This window comes from Centruroides vittatus, unplaced genomic scaffold (genome assembly GCF_030686945.1).
Source record: "Centruroides vittatus isolate TY-2023 unplaced genomic scaffold, ASM3068694v2 contig_400, whole genome shotgun sequence".
NCBI classification, from domain to species: domain Eukaryota; kingdom Metazoa; phylum Arthropoda; class Arachnida; order Scorpiones; family Buthidae; genus Centruroides; species Centruroides vittatus.
Window position 1 is genome coordinate 1,800,469 of NW_027122215.1, and position 23,782 is coordinate 1,824,250.

General features: G+C 28.7%; 1 protein-coding gene across 1 annotated transcript in view; it reads right to left on the reverse strand.

Annotated features, from left to right (window-relative positions):
* Positions 1–693: 693 nt before the first annotated feature.
* Upf2 (UPF2 regulator of nonsense mediated mRNA decay) overlaps positions 694–23,782 on the reverse strand; it is a 114,615-nt gene continuing 91,526 nt past the window's right edge. Inside the window, exons 23-40 of the mRNA XM_067271727.1 lie at positions 22,205–22,262; positions 22,066–22,121; positions 21,880–21,996; positions 21,643–21,741; positions 20,168–20,248; positions 16,155–16,298; positions 13,789–13,848; positions 13,579–13,717; positions 13,119–13,255; positions 12,849–13,032; positions 6,341–6,427; positions 5,250–5,350; positions 4,993–5,175; positions 4,017–4,098; positions 2,720–2,817; positions 1,691–1,753; positions 1,541–1,619; positions 694–1,473 (exon numbers count right to left, since the gene is read on the reverse strand). Of these exons, the coding sequence (XP_067127828.1) occupies positions 1,358–1,473; positions 1,541–1,619; positions 1,691–1,753; positions 2,720–2,817; positions 4,017–4,098; positions 4,993–5,175; positions 5,250–5,350; positions 6,341–6,427; positions 12,849–13,032; positions 13,119–13,255; positions 13,579–13,717; positions 13,789–13,848; positions 16,155–16,298; positions 20,168–20,248; positions 21,643–21,741; positions 21,880–21,996; positions 22,066–22,121; positions 22,205–22,262 (1,884 nt within the window). The 3' untranslated portion in view covers positions 694–1,357. The remainder of the gene's footprint in view (positions 1,474–1,540; positions 1,620–1,690; positions 1,754–2,719; positions 2,818–4,016; positions 4,099–4,992; positions 5,176–5,249; positions 5,351–6,340; positions 6,428–12,848; positions 13,033–13,118; positions 13,256–13,578; positions 13,718–13,788; positions 13,849–16,154; positions 16,299–20,167; positions 20,249–21,642; positions 21,742–21,879; positions 21,997–22,065; positions 22,122–22,204; positions 22,263–23,782) is intronic.

A 23,782-nucleotide genomic window follows, 5' to 3' on the forward strand; every position in this document is an offset into this window, starting at 1 on the left:
GTTGTGTGTGAATTACCAATTTATTTTTATGCAAATCTACTGAATGAAATACTGAAAAGTATAAAAACTATCTAGAAACTAATATTTTTGAACTAAAAACAGAAAAGAATTCAGAGTTAAGTCCTGATTAGTACTATGTATGTTGTCAGAATCAAATTATAGCTGCCATACAACATAAATAGCTTTATTTTTCTGTCCATTTAAACATACAGAAACTTTGGGTGCAAAAACACTTTAAAAGTATAAATAGAGTATTTGTAGTTATCTCGCTCGTTTCTGTCGACTCGTAACTGATGAAATCCTTCGGCGTTCACTAGGACGGTAGAACTGACCGAGAGACGAGAACGTTCTCTCGGACCGTATCGAGTTTATTCTTTCAGTTAACCCGTCAGTGCCTTCTGAAAGTATTCAAGTAATTACATTGACTGGAGAGGTGGTTCTTGTGCCTCATTTTAAATTCTAATATTGTAATTACATTTTATACTTAGAGTTCTGCATCGGAGCAAGAGTTAACGAGACAGAATTGTCACTGTAGACTGTGACAGAATTGGTACTTTCATTTCTTCTGTTCAACCTAAATTTTTTTTCAAAACATAATTTGGAAATAGAAACTAGTTTTCTGTTAAAATTATGTGAATTATATCAGATGTTTTTTGAAAAATTAAGGTATTAACAAAAATAATATAGAATAAATAATGATCCAAGTAAAAGTTTTTATTAAAGGACTAAACAAAATAGGATAAAGAACATATATAAATTAATAATACAATATGCAGTTTTTAAATCTGATGCAAGACTCTATAATAAGCAATATAATTTTAATATAACTTATATACAAATCACAAATAAATTTAAAACTAATAATAATCTTTTATTTTACAAGAATGACTTTATTAAATACATTCACACAGTTCTCTAGGGACTGGATCATTAGTTTAATTACTTATAAGAGAGAATTTTCTCAATAATTATAGTAAACTGAATGAATTTTCATTTTTTGTGTAAATAAAAATTTGTTCAGTTAACAATGCTAAACACCCTGATAATTCTTCTTTATAGTAGTCACATTGCATAAAAAAAGAAAATCCAACTTCACATTTAACATTAAAATAGACTTGTTTTTGACTCTGTGGAAAAATATGTTTGTGTCATATAAACTTTAATGACACTGATGGCCATTGGAAAATGTTATTACAATATTTACATCATTTTGGTGAAACTTTGATATGTTATTACCTTTTAAAATAAATACGCATCTTTTTTTTTATAACTTTTGTAAAAATCATTGTCCCTTTGCACAATTTTTTGTACGTTGAGATATTCCTATACCGACACGGTACACGGGCGCATCGATATCTTACTTGTTTCCAAATATCAAGTCAGCATCTGGTGCACCTTTGGGATGATGATACTTTTGACGTCTGTCCCTGTTCAGATTCATGACTGCAGGTCTCTGTTGTGCAGCTAACATCTCTATTTGAGCAAAGCCATGTGTTAAATATAATTTTTTCTACTAATTATTTTCAATCAAATAAATTACCTTGATAATCTTCTTCTTCTTGTCTCTCATTAATATCTAAAGTTAATTTTTTAACTTGTTCTTTCTCTGCTCTTTCAGCCTATAAAATCATTACTTTTGTATTAAGATAAAATAACAAAATTAGATGTTTAAAATGTGTAACACAATTACCTCTTCCCTGTCTTTCAAATTTTGGGCTAATTCTGAAGTTACAGGTACTTCCAAGCTTTTGAACTATAAATTATATTTCAAAAATTAAAAAAGTTACAGCATATAAGATAGTTCAAGATAAATCAAATTTCATTGAAAAGCACCTAGTTAAGAAGTTATCTTAAAAATGTTTTAAACTGTTCCTTTCAAAAGAAACAGTAGTTAAGATATGAGGGACAAAGATTAATCATAACAGCTGTAAAAATTGCTAACAATTCAAGCTAACTACTGTTTTCAGAACAAAATTTTCTTAAAACTTGTATTTATGCTAAGTAAGTGATAAAAAAAGTTTTTGAAAATTGTTTCATAATTTAAATTCAAATATTAAGAATAGACATTAAACATTACACACTTTCTCAGAATTCACAGGGAAATACTTGTTATTGAACACTATTAAGCAATAAATGTAAGTTTCTGTGGTACTTGAATGGACACTGTTTACACTATATTGAAAGTACACTGTCAAGTTAAACTACAACAAATCTTATTGATATAAGAAGTGACTTTCAACTTGTAATTCTAATATTAGTGTATGCTTGGAAAGTTTTGTCATTACATTCAATTTGTAGTCAGTTTCTAAGAAAATTTGGCACATTCAGAGTCACAAACAAAATATGCAAGATACTGTTAATAAAAAAACAGAATAGATTACTGGCATTACAAGTCCAAGTAAAATTAACAAAAAAATATATGGTCTGAGACACTAAAGTTTTCACACAAACACTGATGTGTAACAAGTATCAAGCAAATGTAATATATTAAACTCTTAAATCCATTGATTCCATTACCAAGTGATTTTCAACAAAACTTTGTTTTTACAAGATAACAAGGAAACTTTTTTGAAGTTAAATTTTACAATTGCTGTCTTCAAATCTTAAATCAACACTTTTCAAATATCAAATATTTTCAAAAAATTTCTTAAAACAAAACCTTATGCAAGATAACATTAGTGGTTTACTTTGTCATCTCTTAAACATAATTTTTATTTACCTGTTGCTTATTTCCTCTTCTGGTCATCAATACAAAATTCATTGTACTATTTTCTCTGTTATTTTCATCTTCAGGCTTCAAATTCAGCAATATTCCTCCTGAAAGGTATGCATTACTTAGAATTAATTAAAAATATATATAATTACTGTAATCAATTTGGGATTAAGCCATACTGAAGATAATAATCAACTGATAAGAATTTTCATAGAAAATAAGAACATATTGTTATTTTATTGACTGACATTAAAACAATTAAAAATTATATAGCTTGAAAACTTAACTAATATGTAATTCACCTAGTATTGTTTGCCTGCCTGCTATCACCTTTAACAATAGAAAAGTAAGAAATGCCACCAACTTAAACTATCATATTGCAAACAAATAATGATTAAATATTAATTGTTTTAAAGCACTGGTTAAGATGTAACAATAACCAATGATTATAGACATTTTTAATTGTTGTTAATGTGCAAAACCAACATTAAACATGAGATAACCATCCTGTTATATAATATATCCGGAAGAGGAGATTGGACAGCATAACTGGCAACACATCTGTATGGTAAGCGGCAGTTGTGGGTTCAAGTCCTGCTCTGGGCTGATTCTTTTCTTCCAGATTTAAATTTAATAAGGAGGTGGTGCCTAACACCTCCCTCTAGTAAAAAATTATTTAGTAATTAATTTAAACAATCACAATGTAGTAGCCTGATATAATCAGGTAGTTGTTGGCTTATTACATTAAAAATGCCTATTTATATGAAGAAAATAATTGTAGCTGAACTCTGATTACAGTAAGTGACGTTTCATGTGTATTTGGGACATGTTAATTCTGATAACATTAAACTACTGATGATAAATTCCATGATTGTATATATACACAGGCACGTAGCTATATGAAACAGTAATTACAACCCTAACTCTCTGCCATACTCACTTGAATTTACAAGTAAATATCAGTAAAAACAAAGACACTCACAAGAAGTTGACTAATAAATGAAATAGAAAAATATGCTTATCAGATTAAAATACAAAGCTACAGGAATTGCTACAAGATAAAGAAAATTTAATACTTGTCCTTGTTCAACCTTTTTTTATTGAGTATTATGTGTATCACTAGTTTATATATGACATGCAAATGCTGTTGTCAGTATGATGACAACTTGTACAATAATGTGTTGCTAGTGATAGACTACCATAAAAATGTCTTCAATCTACTTATGCTAGCCAACACTCAAATTTCTGGCTACATCTCTGTATATACAATAGACTATACTTATAGATGTGAAAATATAACTACCTGATTTTTTTCCTGTGCCACCTTTTATATTCATAGGAATAACAATATCAGATTGCGGCTTGATAGAATCTTGACTGCGATGCTAAAAAGCAGAGTAAAGCACATTAAAAATTTATTGTATAACTTGGACATATTGTCACATAAATAAGTTATCCTGAATTAATTTCTACAATTAGCCAAAATTATCTGTATCTATAATTTTATTTAAATCAAATTTTTATGTTATTTTTATAAATATTGTTATATGAAAATAAAGTATACATAAATAAAATAATAAAATTTCATTCATTATTAAGAAAAACAAGTTAAACTATGCAGATCAATTTAATATAGTATGATATTAAATTAACTATTGTGAAGATCTAAAAAACAAATATATATTATAATGAAATTTAAAATATTTAAATGTGCAAACATTTCAAAATATTAGCTTAATCACTAACAATGGTTTACAAAAAGAAAAATTTTAATCTAGCAATAAAATAAAATATGACAAAAAATAATGAAAGAAAGATGACAGAAAATAAGAAAACAAGCATGTAGTCTCTGTTAATAAACCTTGAAATGAAAGATAAACAGTAATACATCAAAATCAACAAAAACTATGACAAATTAAAGGATCAAATTATTATTGTTTTATTAAAGGAAATTTTTGGGATTCATAAAAAATTTAAGAGTTCCTAGGGAAATGCTAACAAGTTTTGATAAATTGGTCTCTCTACTCAGATATTTATTTTATTTAAAGTAGATTAAAAAATATTTTTAAAAATTATAATATTGAATAATTTTAACAAATGAGAATCAAAATGAATAAATAAATACGCCTAAAATAATTTGATTAATCTAGTTTTAAGTTTTAAATACACTAAAAATAATTTATAAACTTATTGTCTGTAGTAAGTCATCATTTTTAAAATTAATCAAATAAATATGATAAATTTTAGAAGTATTAAAAATATTTTACTACTTTACTTACTAATATGCTTTCAGATAACATTTTATCAAAAGCAGTCATAAAATCTTCATCTTCCTGGCACGATATATGCTTTGGTGCAGATGTCACAATTGCAACATCCTGATTTTCATCAAAAAGATGACCTACTTCTTCTTCACTAGTGGATACTATTCCTTCAACATCATCTACTTCATCATTCTCCTCCTTTAAAAGCAATATTTCATCAAATAAAATTAAATAGAAAGCATTTAAAATATTAGGTAAGATTATAAATTTACATCTATAGGTTGACTCTGGCTCAAGCTAAACATATCAGCATCTACATCACCATCTCCATCATGAAAACTTCCATCTTCACTCTGTCCATCATCCTGATCTTCTGAAATTCAAACAATTTTAATATATTTATTTAAATAAACCATGACTAAGTTACATGTAGTAATTAACAAATCATTGCAAACTAGAATTTATAATAATATACAACAATATTTTTTTGAAATTTGAACAATTTGAAATTTAATTATCATGATAACTGAAATATTTACATATTTTATTTCATTTTTGGCAAATTGCATATTAACTACAACAAAACCAAATTTAATACCAAGAAATGATATTAAATGCTATATATTTATTAACAACTCTCAAAATTTTAATGTATAATTTGTTTTAACTTCATAAAATTAGAATTACAAAAATAATGCAAATTAGATTATAAAAAGTATAATACATTTTCTTACATATTTCACACACGCATGCACAATTCATGAATTAAATAGCTTTATTGATATAAATATTTTCTTTCTCAACATGATAAATTTATATAATGATACTCATCACCATATATATTTCTTAATTAGAATAAATATAGTCAAATTACACACTTAAATGTTAAAATTTGCTAATACTTCTTTTTATTAACAGAAAAAATTTAAACTAATAAAAACAGAATAGGAAACAAGAATGCTAAAGCTAATAGACTATAGCCTGAAAATAGTGCCATTGCTCCGTCACTTCTGTCTGTAATTGTAAATATTAATTATGAAAACTTTGATAGAAGAAATAAAATAAAGGCTATATAACAAAAAAGTTTTTAACTGCAGATACAATCATCAATTACGTACAAAAAGTAATTTGATGAGAATATTATGAATTCTATTGTTGTTCAGCAAAGAACAGCAGATAATCTTCAAAAAATAATAGGGTTTCTTGAAAAAACTTATTTTAATATTTATAAGTTTGGAAAGAGCAATTTGAAAACATTAAATTTAAAAAGAATAAAACACATTTCTATAATAAATTGTTTAGTATTAAAAAAAACAATACCAACAAATTATTTTAAATTAAAATTCTATTATTTAAAAAGTACCATCAATTTCTTGAATAGGACCAAGGGACCCTTCTTTTGACTGCATGTTTTCTGATTCCATTTGTTGTGTACTTGGATATAACTCATCTGTAAATACATAAAAATTTAAATATTTTAGATAGATTTTGTTTACAGGTTAAATCAGATATTTTGTCATGTACCATTATTGGACTGACCCTGAATATATGTGAATTCCCAATTTTAGAATTCTTACTTTTTGCAAAAATAAAAAAAATTAGGGTCTGAATATAAGTAAACCTTTTAATATTAATTATATTTGCTTACAAAAACTCTTGATCAGAACTTTGTCTACATTACTAACATGCTCTTCACCCTCCTTGAACAACACATCCCATTCTGTCTATTGTTGATAATGCATTTTTTAAAAACCTTTATAATTGTGTCTTCAACAATCTTTCATAATTCTACTTTAATACTTTATTACTTTCTGTAATTTTTACAAGATATATACAGGGTGTCCAAAAAGATGTACTCACTCTTTGATAGACAATTAATAATATGTTTTTTTAATTTAGTAATAGGTTTTAAATTAATGTATTTGTTTATTGATTTAACTTCTTAGGACTGTGTGTTTGTCAAGACATGTCTATTTACAAAAAAATATTTATATATTTGACAATCAAAGAGTGAGTACATCTTTTTGGGACACCCTGTATATAACAAGAATATAATATTAAATATATAACAAGAATAAGAAAGTAGTAAAGTATTAATGCAGAATATTATATATGTCACCGGCCAAACCCAATTTCAGGCCAAACTAATTTGGCCTAGGCCGAACTGATTTATGTACTATAAATAGGTGCCAGTGTAAAAAAAATGATTTTGTGTAATTTGAAATGCCACCACAGTACACCTTGTAAAAACAAATAAAAGATAAAATATTTTATATGTTACGCTAAGAAACACAAATAAGTTCATTTTTAATTTTAGTTTGACTCTAAAAGTTATTTTTATTATTTTGTTTGAATTTTTGAAGATATTTTCGAAAGTTAATTACCTTTAAAAGTGCACGGCTTAATAAAAAAAATACAAACTGATAAGTACTGATTAGCTTATTTTTATTTTATAGTTTGTACAAGTGTTGTGTCACTTCTAATTAATACCATTTTTGGTTAATGTTACCCTAGGTATCAAAGGTGGCGGCTCGTCTCCGATTCCAGCAATCAGAAGACGGAACAGTGGGGACATACGTTCTAACCTAACCTAACCTATTCTAATAAATCAGGGGTGGCCAACTCGATCTCGATCGACTGGGCAATCACGAAGCCAATTTTGGTTGAGTGCTTGCTATGTCTTTACTTTATGTGTTACCAGTGGTAATATTCAGCGGATATAGTGTGTTTGATATAGGAGGTCGTGGCAATCTGAGCTCCTGTTTTGGATCGTAATTTCAGCGGATATTTTGGATATCGGTTTAAGTGTGGTACACCGTTAGAAAGGACTTTGTTTGCTGGTTCGTAGGTCACCTTAATTGTTTTGATAGGTTAATTAGGGGAGGAGTTAGAGAGGTTTTAATTTTGGAATTTTGGTAGGTTAAAGAGAGTGGGGACCTAAGGTTAGGGGGGCAGGAATTGGGAGCACAAATAGGGGGTCCTTTTCTAGGTCGGGGTGATTTTGGTAAAGTTCTGTTAAGTTTCCTACGTGTTACACTAGTTTAAATTATACTTAGTTCATTATGTATATTTTTAAATATAACGAGCTTCGTAACGGCCTTTCCCGCCATAGTAACAATCTTTTCTTTTTAACTCTTTTATGTTTTTTCTTTTTTTTTTTTTTTTTTTTGAAATGGGTTTTCAGTACTTAAGCTTTATTTGGGGTTAAAATTTTGTTGTTTTAGGTTAAATAAGGTTAAATAGTTAACTTTTATTTTAATTAGTCAATTCTCTATCTGTCTTTGGTAGTTGAATTATTTTCAACTGTATTCAACAGATTAGTAGCCTTAAGTACTCTAGATTAATTATTGATCCTTCTATGCCTTGTTTTTGTCATTATATGGTTGTGTTAGTCTTCATTCTCCAATTTTATCTTCGTGTCAACCGGAGGGTTCCCTGTATATCTTGGGCTCTTGAGGAGGTGGCCAGTTCTGCTCTTCCTCTCCCTCCACCCAAGTTGCACAGGTTGTTAGTAGGGTTTGCACTAGAGTCAGTGAAGAAAAGTGTGCCTCTTGAACCTAGTGTTGTCATTGGTTCGCTCGAGGAGACAATCCTTGAGGAGGCTAATAGCCAGCTGGGGAGGATAATGAACATTCTGCCTGAAACTTACAGCAGAAACCTTACAACAAAAGAGAAAAAGGAAGTTAGAATGAAGGTGACACGGTTACATTCATGCATAGCCCAAATGTTTGGGATCCTACGTGACTACGCTTGTCTCGGGAGCCCGCTACTAATTCCAGCACTAACAGTGGGGAGATGTCCTACTCTGCGGTGGTGCAAAAAAGCAACTGTATACGTCCAAGCTATACAACGAAGGTGATAAACCAGACCCTCGGCCAAAAGCTAAATAAAGAGGGAACAAGCAGCAGTCATGCTGTTCTAGTCTACGCAAAGGGAGACAGCGACTCAGAACCCAGGCTTGATATCAAGAAAGTAAAGGCTACCATCATGAAAACCATCAAGCCGCAGCAGATTAAAGTTGGAGTAAAATCTGTTAGGGATATCAAGAACGAAGGGATCTGTGTGCGCGCTGGTACACACGAAGAGGGTGAGACACTTATGAATGCTATCAACAACATTGATAGCATCAAGGGCAAAGTAAAATGTACTGTTTCTACTGGCAGACAGCCAAGAGTTATCTTACTGAATGTACCAAATGCGATCGAGGACAACGATGTCCTCACAGTGGCTTATGAACAAAATAAATGCCTACAAAAAGTTAACAAGGAGGAGCTCCTTAGTAACAGCAGAATAAGTACTACTATACACAAAAGAAGAATAAGAGAATACTGCTGGCATGTAATTATTGCTGTACCACCCTCTATCAGAAAAGTTATTGTGACAAATAAACATTTATCTTTGGCCTGGGCCAACATAAAAGCAGACGACTATATCCCAGTCGTCTGCTGTTACAACTGCTGCGGCTACAACCATCAAGCTAGTGGATGTCCCGAGGACCTGAGAGTGCAGTCACTGCGCCAAACAGCATCGCTTTGCTGACTGCCGCCGGCTCGAGAAGACTCCTTGCTGCATTAACTGCAAAAAGGCAAATAGTGAGCTTCCAGATGAGAGGAAACTTAGGACAGATCATAATGCTTTTGATCCTGCCTGTCCTACAACTAACAGAATAAAATTCAACACAGTAAGTAGAATCAATTATGGCCAATAGTTCCCACTCCATCACGACTCAGACCAACAATCAATTGAAGATTCTACAAATCAACCTGCAAAGGGGCAAGGCCCCATCTTCCCTCCTGATCAAGATTGCCGAAGAGCACAACTCTGACATTATAGCTATCCAAGAGCCTTACCTTTACAGTGGCAAGCTTTCTCGCTTCAGTGGCTGGGCTGCTATTCCTCCTAAAACTGCTATTCTGATCAGGAACACTAACTTGATTGTGCAATTTATGCCCCACCTCTCAACCAATTACGTTAATACTGGGTCTATTTACATCCAAAACACCATCATATTTATCTCATCAATATACTGCTCTCCCCTTGAGCATATTGAACCACTTCTCCGCGACTTAGAATCAGCAACACTGTGGCTGACTGGCCATGGGCCATTTGTGGTGACGCAAACACCAAATCCTTTCTTTGGCATAGTCCCTCGGAAGATCCTAGGGGCTATCTTTTTCAAGAGCTTGTTGCAGCCCTTCACCTTACCTCTTGCAACACCAGTACCCTTCCCACATACTTCTCACCAAGGGGAGAGAGTTGGATTGACGTTGCACTGGCCAACACCCCGATGGCACCGATGGTCAGCTTTTGCTCCACGCTTGATATCCCTAGTGCAAGTGACCACAGGTATATTGAGACGCACCTTAACATCAATGTGGATAGCAGTAAGCTGTCTACTAATGGCTATCACACTCGGTGGCCACTTTTTCAAGACTTAATCCGGGACAATTGGATTATCGACACTCCAATCATAAATATGACCAAAAGTGAAATTGACAACTGTATTACTCGACTGAACAGGGTCATCCTCCATACCCATCAAATGGCAAGTAAGAAAATCACCAATAAAAAGTCCATGGCTCCTTGGTGGGACAGCGAACTGTCTACTCATCATACAGAGGTTCACAGGCTTAGAAAGCTATACCGTCGGCAGAACGACACACGCTTAAAGGAGGTTCTTAAAACCCGCTACATCGAGAAATTTAACGCATATAAAACCATGATAAACCACAATCATCATCAGGCTTGGCAGAGTTACTGTAGCCGTTTTAATACACCTTGGAGTGAGCCTTACTATATCGCCTTTAAGAAGAAAGGCAAGGCGAACGCGCTGCAGCAGTCTTAACCACTGATGGTAACTTCACAAAAGAAATCTTAAAATCAAATTACGAGCCATACTGTGCATTTTTATAACAACTTTTTCATATTTACGAACACATAGTACCGCAAGTTATACATTGCAATTGATTAAAAAAATATATATTATATTATAAGTTACTAAAAATCTATCTTGAAAGATTTTTTTAGGTACTGCCTGTATGGAATGAACTCATAGCTGAAAATATCAAAAGTTGGGTCTGGAAATTAATTTTTTTTATGAGCCTTATATCTCAAAAACTTAATAAGTGATTTAAAAAATAAAAAAATAGTTTTGAATATATATTTTGCTTATCTACCCATAGCTCGCGGGTGTGCACCTCATACTGAAACACAATGTATAAACATAGTATGTATTTCACACCTCCCCCTCTCCACTTAGACTATGCCTATGACAAGTCGATCGCAACACATTTTTAAGATAAAAAGTAGATCTTATGTACACAAAAGTTGGCCACCCTGTAATAAATTACCATAATTATTAGAATAGGTTAGGTTAGGTTAGAACATGTGTCCCCACTGTTCCCTGTCTTCTGATTGCTGGAATTGGAGACGAGCCGCCACCTTCGATACCTAGGGTAACGTTAATCCTGTTTTTTATAATTAAGTAGACTATGCTTGAATAAATATTGTTCATCTAATTGATTGCCTTTTAATTTTATTTTAACCATTAATATACTTGAATAATAACTCTAAATCAGTTCGGCCTGACACACGTAGGATAAACTAATTTGGCCTAGGACAAACTAGTTTGGCCGGTAACATGTATGTAACATAATATATATATATATCTGTATGTATATATGTAGAATTTAGGTTAGTTTTTAGGTACATAATTATAAAAATTAGTCACATTCAGTTACATTTCTTTCTTTTCAAAATTACTTTAGCTAAAAATAATTTTTTTTTAATGTCTATTTACAAATATCTGAGAATCAATCAATGAATTTTTGATTAGTTTCTTAGTAATTTTTACAAACTGCATTCATATCATACCTAGTTAAACAGAAAATTGTTTTATTCTGATTATTATTGTTTAACTCTGTACAACACATACCATAGTCAGTTATCAAAAATCAAAGGAAACTTTAATAATTGTACTCAAATAAGAAGAGCAAATATAGGCCGAGAGCAACTTTTTGCTCCTTTAAAACTGGGATAAAACATTAATTTAATAAGCCCAAAATTATTCATAGTATTTTACCATAATTATTACATTAATGCTTCATATATATATTTTAAAATATTTCAAAATTTAAATTTATTCATTAATTTTTTTATGAGCAGTATAACCTATCTACTGATGAAGTTTTGTTTTCAGAATTTTTTAAATTTATATGAATTATAATGAAGTTTTTTTTTAGTTAAACATATTTTTGCTTATTCTCATCTATTATTAAACATAATATTAAAATTACAACTACTCCTTTACAAAAATATTAATTATTAGTTGATAATCATAGCTGATTTTTGGCTGATCAAAACATCATCATTATTACATATTATAAATACAACTGCTGCATATACTAGGGTGGATTTAAAAGTTTCTAGAATTGCCACTAGGGGTTGTTTTGTTCAGAAATATTTTTCCCATGCTGCATTAGCAAATATCTCATATGTTTTGACTCCAAATTTCACATTGATCTGGCAAATAGTTATGCTTTTACAAGCATTGCAGAGTGAGATGCCCTGTGTGCATGTTCATACATAGAGAAAAACGAAATTTGAGCCGTCATCAAATTTTTCCATTTGAAGGGAAAAAACTGCAATGGAAATCAAATTCAGGTTGGACAATATTCTTGGTAATTTATCACTGTTTTCCACAGTAAGTTTTTGGGTTTTTGTTTTCATTGTCATTCTGGAAACTTTTCAATCCACCCTTGTTTTATAAATATATGCAGTAGTAGATAACTTTCATATATATAATTAATATTTTCCTCTTGGAAAAATTTGATTTCATATTATAAAAATTAATTAATTTAAATTTCATTTACCTATTTTTGTTTTGTACTCATTCATCAACTCTTGAACAGCTTGTTGTGCCTCTTCAAAACTTTCATATATTTTTAATTTTGGACGTAATATTGAAATGGTATCTTTCACCATAAATTCCACAGTAACGGGAAAAGGATATTCTTCATTAAAAACTTCACTTGATTTTTTATACCAAAAGTAATACTATATTTATTCACACAATAAAATAGTAAGTTTAGTAAATTTAAAATCAGATGAAAAGTATTTTTCTAAATTTTTCCACAGCATACCTGAAAAAATACAAGAAAGCAATCTAACTTTTTTTTACTTGAACCACTGTTAAAATACTGACCACATGTATCTAATAAAATGCAGACGAGACGAATTCGAAACAAGTTATCAGGAGGATCCAGTTCAGAATAAGAACCTATTAAAAAATATTAATCATCTTCAATTAATCATATTAAATTTGCAAATTTTTACTCATAACCAAAATCTGTGTTCTTCAATAAAAGAAAAAGCTACATCTACTGATATAATTTTAAAAAATAAGGATGAAATTAGGAGTGTCTAGTTAATAATTATTAATTATAAAGATATGTAAATTAATCTTTTAATTTATTTTATGATATTAATTATGCTGTTTCATATATTAGAGAGATTAAAAAGCCTGACACTTAAATATAAAAGACAGTAATTATATTCTTTTTGAAAAATTTCAGAGGAATCCAAAATTAATCAAATTCTTACCATCATATGGAACAGCAAAAGTAATACATAAATATAGTATCCTAAAAATAACAGCAGATTCTACCATACGATAATTATACAATTCGCCTAAGTATCTAATCATGCTGACTCTACGCTGATGATATTTTGGATGATTAATCTGAAAAAAAAAAAATCAAAAATATTAATATTGAAAATGAAATGTAAAATGATCATTCTTAGTAAAATTACCTCCATTCCCAGTCGAATATCTTCTAATACACCATCTACTACTTGTGGACCAACAATCTCCTTTAAAAACATTAAAATAAATATTTATTATTCCAATGATTATTTTTCTAAATTATTATTAAACTTTAAGTGATACTATATATATGTATGTATGTAATAATATAGTATATGTCACAATGCTCATATAGTGACCCTTTTCCCCCTCACAGAAGTGGCAAAATACTCATATGCAATATACTTGAATTGTATATGAAAATTTTGCATTTACATCTATACATATCAACATCTTGTTTCTCGTTTAGCAATCCACCCTCTTTTGTTAAATGCTGATGCTTTTCTGAAAAATCTTCATGTAATGTATGACAGTGTGGAAATTGTGCAGATTTAGAGACACACAACTGTACAACTACTACTATAATTTATAAACTCTATTTAATATTGATAATCAAAACTATTATAAAAAATATTTTCTGAATATTTTGCTTTGAAATCTAGTACTACTACTTACATACAGTTACCTAAAAAACAATTTAGAAAAATTATTTTTAGATATGCCACAAAGTTCTTTATTACTTTTCTTCTAAATTCTTTCAATTTCTATATTTGGGTAATATTAAACATTTCTAAGTCCAATATATATATTTATATATATAGATACATAACCAAACGATTGCCTTAAATACTCGGGCTATAAATCTGCTAATTTTAATAATTAATACTAAGTAATTTGCTACTAGAGGTAGACATTAGGCACCATCTCTTATTTAAATTAATAATTATAATTTAAATAATTTATTAAATAATTCAGAATCATCTGAGAGAAAGAATTGGCCTGGGGCAGGGCATGAACCCGCAACCTCTGCTTGCTGTGTGGTGCTCTTGCCAGCTGTGCCACCAGGACCTTGAGCAAGCCTTCAGTATTAATTATTAAAATTAGCAGATTTATAGCCCATGTATCTAAGGCAACCATTTGGCTGTGTGTGTGGTGTGTGTGTGTGTGTGTGTGTGTGTGTGTGTGTTGTATATATATATTAAATAAATAAATTATATATATATATATATATATATATATAATTTATTTATTTAATATATATATACATATATAAATATATATATATATATATATATTTTATTTATTTATTGGGCTTTATTTATATATCTCACTGGGTGAAACATTAGCTTGGTGAGTGCCATCGTGGAGATGTAAAGTACATAGGCTGTGGGCGTAGGAGTCATCCCCAGCTGGCATCATGATCAACTGCATAAGGTCATATTTAAATTTAAATACATTTGGAAGTGAAGGCTTGCTCAGGGTCTGGGTGGCACAACTGGAAAGCACACCACACGGCAAGCAGAAGTTACAGGTTCAAGCCCCGTCCCAGGTCAGTTCTTTCTTCCAGATGATTCTGAATTATTCAATAAATTATTTAAATTATAATTATTAATTTAGATAAGAGATAGCACCTAACATCTACCTCTAGTAGCAAATAACTTAGTATTAATTATTAAAAACAGTGGATTTATAGCCTGAGTACTTAAGACGATCGTTTGGCTATGTGTCTTTTAATTTCATTTATCAGTTTATTTGTCCACAGTGCTTTGAAAATTATTTTAGATTATATTTCTCTAGGTAAAGATATTCCATAATTTTTTCATTAATATTACTATTTTAAATTAATTAATTAATAAAATGTTTATCTGCACCAGTACAAATTCTGGAAAGATTTTCTGATTTGTAATCATAAAAAATTTTGATTTTTTTATGTTATAACAATAAATCATATGGAAATAATTTTATGTTAGAAAATATGAATGACATATATTCTTAGAATACATTTGACTGATCAGTTAAATGTATTCTGAGTAAGTGTCTCATTCATAAAAAATATTTTAAGTTAAATTATTAATTTACAACAACATATAATTCATCCAAAATATTAAAAAGGCTTGTTAATCTAATGTAAACTAAATTGTTAAGTTATTCAAAATATAAAAATTCAATAGTCAAACAAATTTGAATCAAAACTTCAAATAACTGGATTCAATATTTTGTTTGGTCAATTTTTCAAACGTTGGCAGTTTGAAACTATTATTTAGCAATTGTCTTTGTCCATTTTTACTGATTTGGCAATACACAATACAGTTTACATATAAATAATACAATAATTAAACAATAGATAAAAAAAATCCAATCTTTATAAAAAATGTTGTTAATTCTTTCAAAATATTAAAAATTGTAACATAATTTGTAAATGGTATTAATTATTTAAAAGTTTTAAATAAACTTTAAAATATTTTAAAAAATAATTTTTAATTAAAATTAGGTCAGTAAAATTTTATATATTCAAAAATATGTTCTCACTCACTTGATAAGCTACTAAACCTGCTAGAAGATTCGCTACACATCGGATATTATAATATTTCACATTCCAAATGGCAGTAAGGCATTTTGCAGCATATGAACTTATATCTGGGTCTTCCCAATTCAGTTTGCGCATCTGACGTAATATCTAAAATGGTAATGACAAAAATGAATAATTTTTGAAAATTATGAATTAATTATAAAACATTACTAAAGGGTTTCTTTAAACCAAATTAGATTAATTATAATATCAAGGTAAAATATTTCTTTCAAAATATTAACTAAAATAATTTAAATTTTTTTTTCATTTCATCATGCTTAAATGTTATTGCTGGGTGACAGATAACTATTAATCATTAGGAAATTAGTCTAGTATTCTTCTGGTTGACTTAATTGGATTCAACAACTGCTGATAACTGAAATATTTTAAAGGATAATTATCAAGTTAGCAAATTAACAATGAAAAATTAATTAGGATTGTATAATCAATTAATTGTTGCCATGTATTTTTTAAAATATAAAATTTCATGTTTAGTTTTAATTTTTTATAACAATAAGTTTTATTTAGTATTTGCCAATTATATGTATAAATATTTATTTTACAATTTATTTACAGCTTTAAAATTGTATGAAAATATTTTAAAATATTTTACATAAATCATCCTCACTCAAGTTGGGTTACTACTATAAATTTTATTACTCAAGAGATTCAATTTGCATACAAAAAGGGAGAGGGGCTTTGACTGTTTTGTTATTTTGTTCCTTGTTGCCATTGGTTAGTAAGAAACACCGTCTATTGGTTTATTCAGTATACTTAGCAGGTGCATAACATGATTACTCCCTGTAATGAAAAAGGAGTAAGTATGAATTTATATTCACAAAATAAAGGAAATTAGTCTCTCTTATTTAGTATCCTGTCTATATTGCATTGTAGAGAGCATTCTTGTTTCATATGCAAGATACTAGGGCAAATTGTACAGTTTGGCTATGTAACTGACTTTAAACTAATGCAACTGGCACACAAATAACTACATTCATTAGATAAATGGGATTGTTAAATTAAAGATGTTTGAGCACTATGCACATTTCTCTCCTCTGTTCCCTTAATGTCTCATATTCTTGGATGATCAATAAAACTAACATAACTTATCTATAATAGCTAGGATTGCAACCATCTGATTTTGAACAAAACTGTTCAGTTCTATTGGTCTTGTCCAGTGTCCAAACGAGAGGTCAAACTAAACACCACACAATTTCATCTGAATGATGTAGTATGCTAATTTTATAACAACTCAGTATAATAGAAATAGTTTACTGTGATAATTCTGAAGTTTCTTGACATTGATTCATTATAAAGTTTCATTATCTTTTTTAATATAGAATGTGAATTATATACTTCTTTGTAATTCCATATTGATGCCATTCTGAGTAAATAGGCACAATAATTTTAATATTTCTGGTCCATGTTTTTCCATTAATTGATTATTAATTCAATCAAGAATATATACATATATATATATATTTATTTATTCTTAAATTATTATTAGCATTATTTTGTGTAATTTTAATGAACTTATTTTAAGCTAATAATATAATCTCTTTAAATGATAAGTTGAAAATTTTACTGTATTTTAAACTATATATGTATTTTATGTTCCTTTCTTTTTGTCTTTGTTTGTTTATCAAACAATTGCTAGCTACCAGACAAGACACCCTTTGCATCCACATATCATAGATGTATGAATATGACACCATGGTTGTTTACATTATCAAACAGTATCATAAAGGAATTTCACCTATTTTCTCAATTTTAGGGGCCATCCCTTCTAAATTTTTAGCATTAGAGATTAAAGATAATCAAGACAAACAACTTAAAATAAAAAAAATTATCAATTAATTGTTTATCTCACAACATCCAGAGGAAAATACAAGGGGATGACAGTTATTTTCCCTTTTCAACTAGTGTTAAGTGACAGTTGTTACTTTATCCACATCATATAGACACACAATTCATACTAGACAAGAGAGAAGAATGACTAAAAATAACCAATCAAGCTTATCTCTCATTACATCAACTTTCTCCAGAATAAAATCACAAATAGTCATAAAAAAGAATAAAACAAAAAAGAATGACTAGAAAGAGAAGAGAGTGAGTACTACACCAAGAAAGAGGAGGAGAAAAGAGTGAATACAGCATCTAGAGAATCAACACAATAATAGAGAGTTGTGCCAGAGGAATGTCAAATCTGGAGGAGATATTTTGCTTTTTGCACTGACTCTAAGGTTAAGGTGCAAAAGGAAGGAAAGAAAAAAAGGAACCAAAGAGAAGACAAAGTTTCTGACGGAAAGACAACTCTTTCCCTAGTATTTTGTGAGTCACAAGTCAGATTTCCTCTCGCTAGGTACCTCCTAGGTTTAATACTCCACAAACAGGCTAAATACAGAGGATAGACTTTCTTTATCCAGATGTAGGTATCAACAACAACAAACTTCATCTTCAATATTAATTTTAAATCTAATTTTAATGTTATGTTTAGTTTTTATAATAAATTTTCTTTTTTTTTTATTCTTAAGTTGGTTTAGTTGATTTTACATTCATCCTCCTGAGAGGCTCATTCCTGGACTTTGGGGTAACTCTTACTCTCATGCCTTACATATCTCAGTCTTATCTAGAGTCTAAATCAGAGGTGTGTCTTATAATCAAGTGTGGAGTCATGTAAAAATCTACTGACTCCAACTGACCAGAGGTGAACTTGTTACCAAATTAGGCCTGGGAATTCTGATGTCATCACATGACCTCAGAATAAAAGCTTCAATAAATAGAATTCTAATAAAGATAGAAAGTAGAAACTTTTTTATTCCAAAGCTAAAAGATTCCTTTAAGTAATGACATAGTCAATATATAAATATATATTTGCTAATTTTTACTTTCCCAGCTGTTATATATAACAGAGGGAAAGTGTAGCGATCAGTCAAAAAATGACCCCCCCATTTTTACATTTTTGGACGCAGGACACCTTGAATGACAAGATATGCAAAAGGTTCGGGTTTTTTTTCCTGTATGTATGACTGTGTGGGGGCAGCACAATTTTGTTCATCCTGTCTGAAGTCTAATAACTTCTGTGGTTTTTGAATCAAAGTCGGATGCTTTAACACAGGCATTATTAAGCTTCAAAGTGGTAATTGTGCCCCCACACACATTCTAACATCTCAGGCAAGAACATCTTAACCAGGTTTTACTGTACTATTATAAAATGACAAAAAGCTTAATTATGAGGGTAAAGATGAGTTTTATAAAAAATTGTAAATGCTAATAAGAAGTAAAATATTCATTAAGTCCAACCACACTGGAGATGACACATGACCCTTCTATGTCTCCACCCTGTAAACCTTTAATTAAGAACCAAAATTTAATAGTATTAATGCCCCCCTTTATACATAAGCCACCATGCCAAATTTCATTTCTTAAACTTTACCCATTCTGAGATATCTCAGAACATACAATAAAGAAATTAAACAAATTAGACACCAACACAAATAAATTTTCCTCTTTTATTTGACATTTTTTGGGTTTGGGAGATCTCCAAACATATAGATTTGCAAAAAACTCGGAGGATCAAATCTGACACAATTCCAATACTTTTCCGTTTTATATACATAAGTTGGGAAAGTAAAAAACAGTCAGAGTCAGAAGATTTTTGATGACTTCGACTAAAACATCAAAACTGCACAGTCCTGCTTATAATACATATCTGGTGGCAAGATCCCTACCTAAAACTCTCAGACCTCAATTTTGATGATCCCCAAGTTCAAAAAATACTACAATAGAATACAATATGTGAACAATTTTTTTAGATGAAACTATTTCCTTCTGTAATATCCTTCAATTTCAAAATTTTAACTTTCATTTATCTAATTAAGAACTTCAAGAAGACAAATGAAAACTTCAATTTTAAAATCTTGACAAATTATGAAATAAGACACAATAAAATTGATAAAAAAAATATAAATGCTTACTTTTTCTGTGTTGTTTTTGGAGAGATCTTTATACAACAATTTCCGAATATATTCGTGTATTGGAGGACGTTCAATTTTTAACTGTCTATAAAATATTATTGTTTTAAGTAATATCAAATTTTTATTCATTATTATAAATTGATATATAAAATATTCTTATATTAAATTAATGTATAAAATAATAATAGAATGTTCAAAGTAATTTCTCTTCCTTAATGATTTACATCTATTTCCAATAAATGGAGAGTTCAGTTCTAAAGTGAACCAAGTCCAAATTGAAATTTCTTTTATTACCTGCATCATATTTAACTTATTTGTAATTTTTCTGCATTTTATGTTTGGAAAAATGCATTATACACTGCATTAAGTATACATAGTACCCATTAGTGTATTTTGATTTTTTTTAAGATAAAATAATAATTCCTAAATAATTCTCTATCTCTAAAATAGTGTGTGTGGACTTGACACGCTTTAGAATTGAACCTTTCAAATATTTATCAGTTAATAAATCAAAGTTAATATTTTGATTTATTGCCTGGTAAATATTTGACAGGTTCAATTCTAGGGAGGAAAAGGACATTTTCCCCTTTCTTTCTTTTTGAATAAGAGAAACCTGTTTTCTGTTACATTAATTTAAACATGCTTTAACTAAAATTAATTTTAGGAATTATTTGTGATATAAAATATACAGTTTTCTAAGTTTTTGTCATTTTTAGATCCTTTCCTCATTGTAATAAGACAAGAATAAAATCCGGGCTTTCTCAATTATGTAACAAAATTGTTAAAATTTTTGCACTAAAAAATAATTACTTTAATTAAAATTTTATTTTACATTTCAGTCCTCTCTGCAGTGCTAGTACAGATGCCACATTTTCTTCAAACATTATTTAACTTTCATGCATAAATATTTATGCTAATGAGCATAACAACAGTTCAAATAATTGAATATAATTCTATCATTATATACATTGTTTTATATTTAAAAATAATTTAGTTATATATAGCTTTATTCATAAAGTAATTCAAATATTACTAGGAACTTAAACAAAATAAACATATGTTCTTCCTTATATTAAGATATTAAATTTAGATATTCACACTCATTTCTCTCATAACTGAGTTTGTTCTAAAATAATAATTTAAGCAATATTAAAAGTGAAAATTAGAAAATTATAACTATTTACAGATATGTAACAAAATTATATTTAGTTTAATTTAAAATGGCATTGTCCAAAAAATATACACATTTAATCTAATCTGCCAAAGCTCTGTCTGTGTTTTTATTCTATCATAAACCATTGGAATCAATAATCTATCTGATATCTTGAAATTCTATTCTTTATTATATTATAGTAGTGCCTATAATAAATTATGATAGTCTTGACTGAGATTGAACTGGATCCACACAGCCAACATGAAATAAAATAACATTACTTTTTAAATATAAATTAATAATTAAGAGAGAAACTTACAACAGGGCTTTCAGGAGGATTACAATAATAAAATGCATTTTCAATCATTGTAGTATAACGACCATCCAAAGGCATCACAGCTTTCTTTCTCATCATTTGTTCCTAATAAAATAGAATAAAAGAATTATATAAAAACGTAATTAATGCCCACAAAGTTCATATAATAAACACAAATGAAATATTGAAAAATTTCTTGAAGATGATTCAAATTTTATTTTTATCACAATTCTAATTTCTTACCAAGTACACTTTTGTTCGTTGATGGGATTCAGGTGCACGAAACAGAAATCTGCCACATGTTTCTAATAAATTACAAGCCATTTCTATGTGATGATGAGTAAATTCAAACAACAACATCTATTAAAATAAAAAAATTAATAAATATGAAGCATGAAAAAATGACTGCTTAAAATATTTAATACTTACTTTTAAACAACATAAAGCATCTGATTTTGAAAACATTTTGAACTTAACCAATTCCCCTAAATTCAATTAAAAAATAAGCTTAATTAAATTATTAAATAAAAATTAGTTAAAGTAAAACAATAAACAATTCAAAAATTACCAATAAATCTCACTGTTTTTACTTTAGACTCAATATTAATCTGATCCTTTTTTTTGATCTGTAAGGAGGTGAAAAATTAATATTAATTTTATTTTAAAAATAAATAAATTTTATTATTTTTTAAATAAATAATAAATTTATTACATTAATAAATTTTTTAAAAATAGTTTTAAAAAACATGGAAAATAATTGCAATTGTGATAGATATTTCACAAATCCACATTAGAATGCAACTCATAAATATATACATGTAAGACAAATAGAAAATAGTTAATAAATATGTATATATTTAACTATCTCTTAGAAAACTGAAAAATAAGAATGGTTCTTATTGGTTAACACTGATCTAATAATTTAGAAACACTGTAGAAATCAATAAGTCAACTTGTTTGTAAAAAATTAAAAAACTATGTTTTGCTTAGCTACATCTTTTAATATTTCATACCAATAGTGATGTGTTTCATCCACAGACTGTTCAGTCTTTACTGTGAGATCTCAGTTGTTCTAATAATTAAATCAGCTTTATAAATGAATTTATTGAACACCACATGGTTTCCACTTCTTTTATCACTTAAAACTTAAAGACTTTTAAGAACTGTAAAAAAATTTTTAACCCTTTTCCCTCAAAATCTTGTTTACGTTTATTTTGCGATCCCTCCTAAGGCAATATAGGTCAGTCAGGCGATATTATTTTAAAAATTTACCAAAAATCAAATTATCATTATATGTATATGGAAAAAATCATGTACATTTATTAATATCTTGAGTTTTAAATATAAATTTGTCTAATAAAATGTATTGAAGAATATCATAAGAAAAAAAATAATATATATCAGAACTGACACACAAACTTGATAATTTGTAACTTTTTGTGAAATTTAACATTGTCTAGTTACCTAGTTGTTTGCTGGCACTGAGTCAGAAAGACATAGAAAATTGTTTTGTACAATTCGATATAACACTTATGCATGTGTTTATATTCATTCTGAAATTATCGCACATTATATCAAACATTTGTTTGAAATCAAAATTTTATTCTGTTATCAACTAATATAATGAACTAATATACTTTATTCACTTCATATCGAATGAGATTATATATTTTGGTAATAAACATATGATTACCAGTAGCAATACATGTAACATTTGCTGATATTTTCAATTAAAATAAAAAATATATAAAATGTCAGAACAGAAGGTCACAACTTGAATATTTATAACAAATTGACTTATTATAGCTAAATAAACTTATTATTGCATAAATTAACTTATTATAGTAATATTATTGCATAAATATGCTAAAAATGAAATAAAAAATTACCAGAAAAAAATAAATTAAGAAAAAAAAAAAGCATTAATTAAAATTTTTTAAGTCAACAAAACACCAGCTAAACAAAAATATGTGAAACAATTAATAGACAAGATGATGCCGTTAAGTGCTGACATCTGTTGTCGATAAATTTTACAAAAATCGACATTTACCAGAGTAACAACAAATCAGTACCCTCAAAGTTTTGCTTAACAAATGGGGTGGTACTGATTGATTGATACTTTCGAGAGCAAAGGGTTAAGCACTTA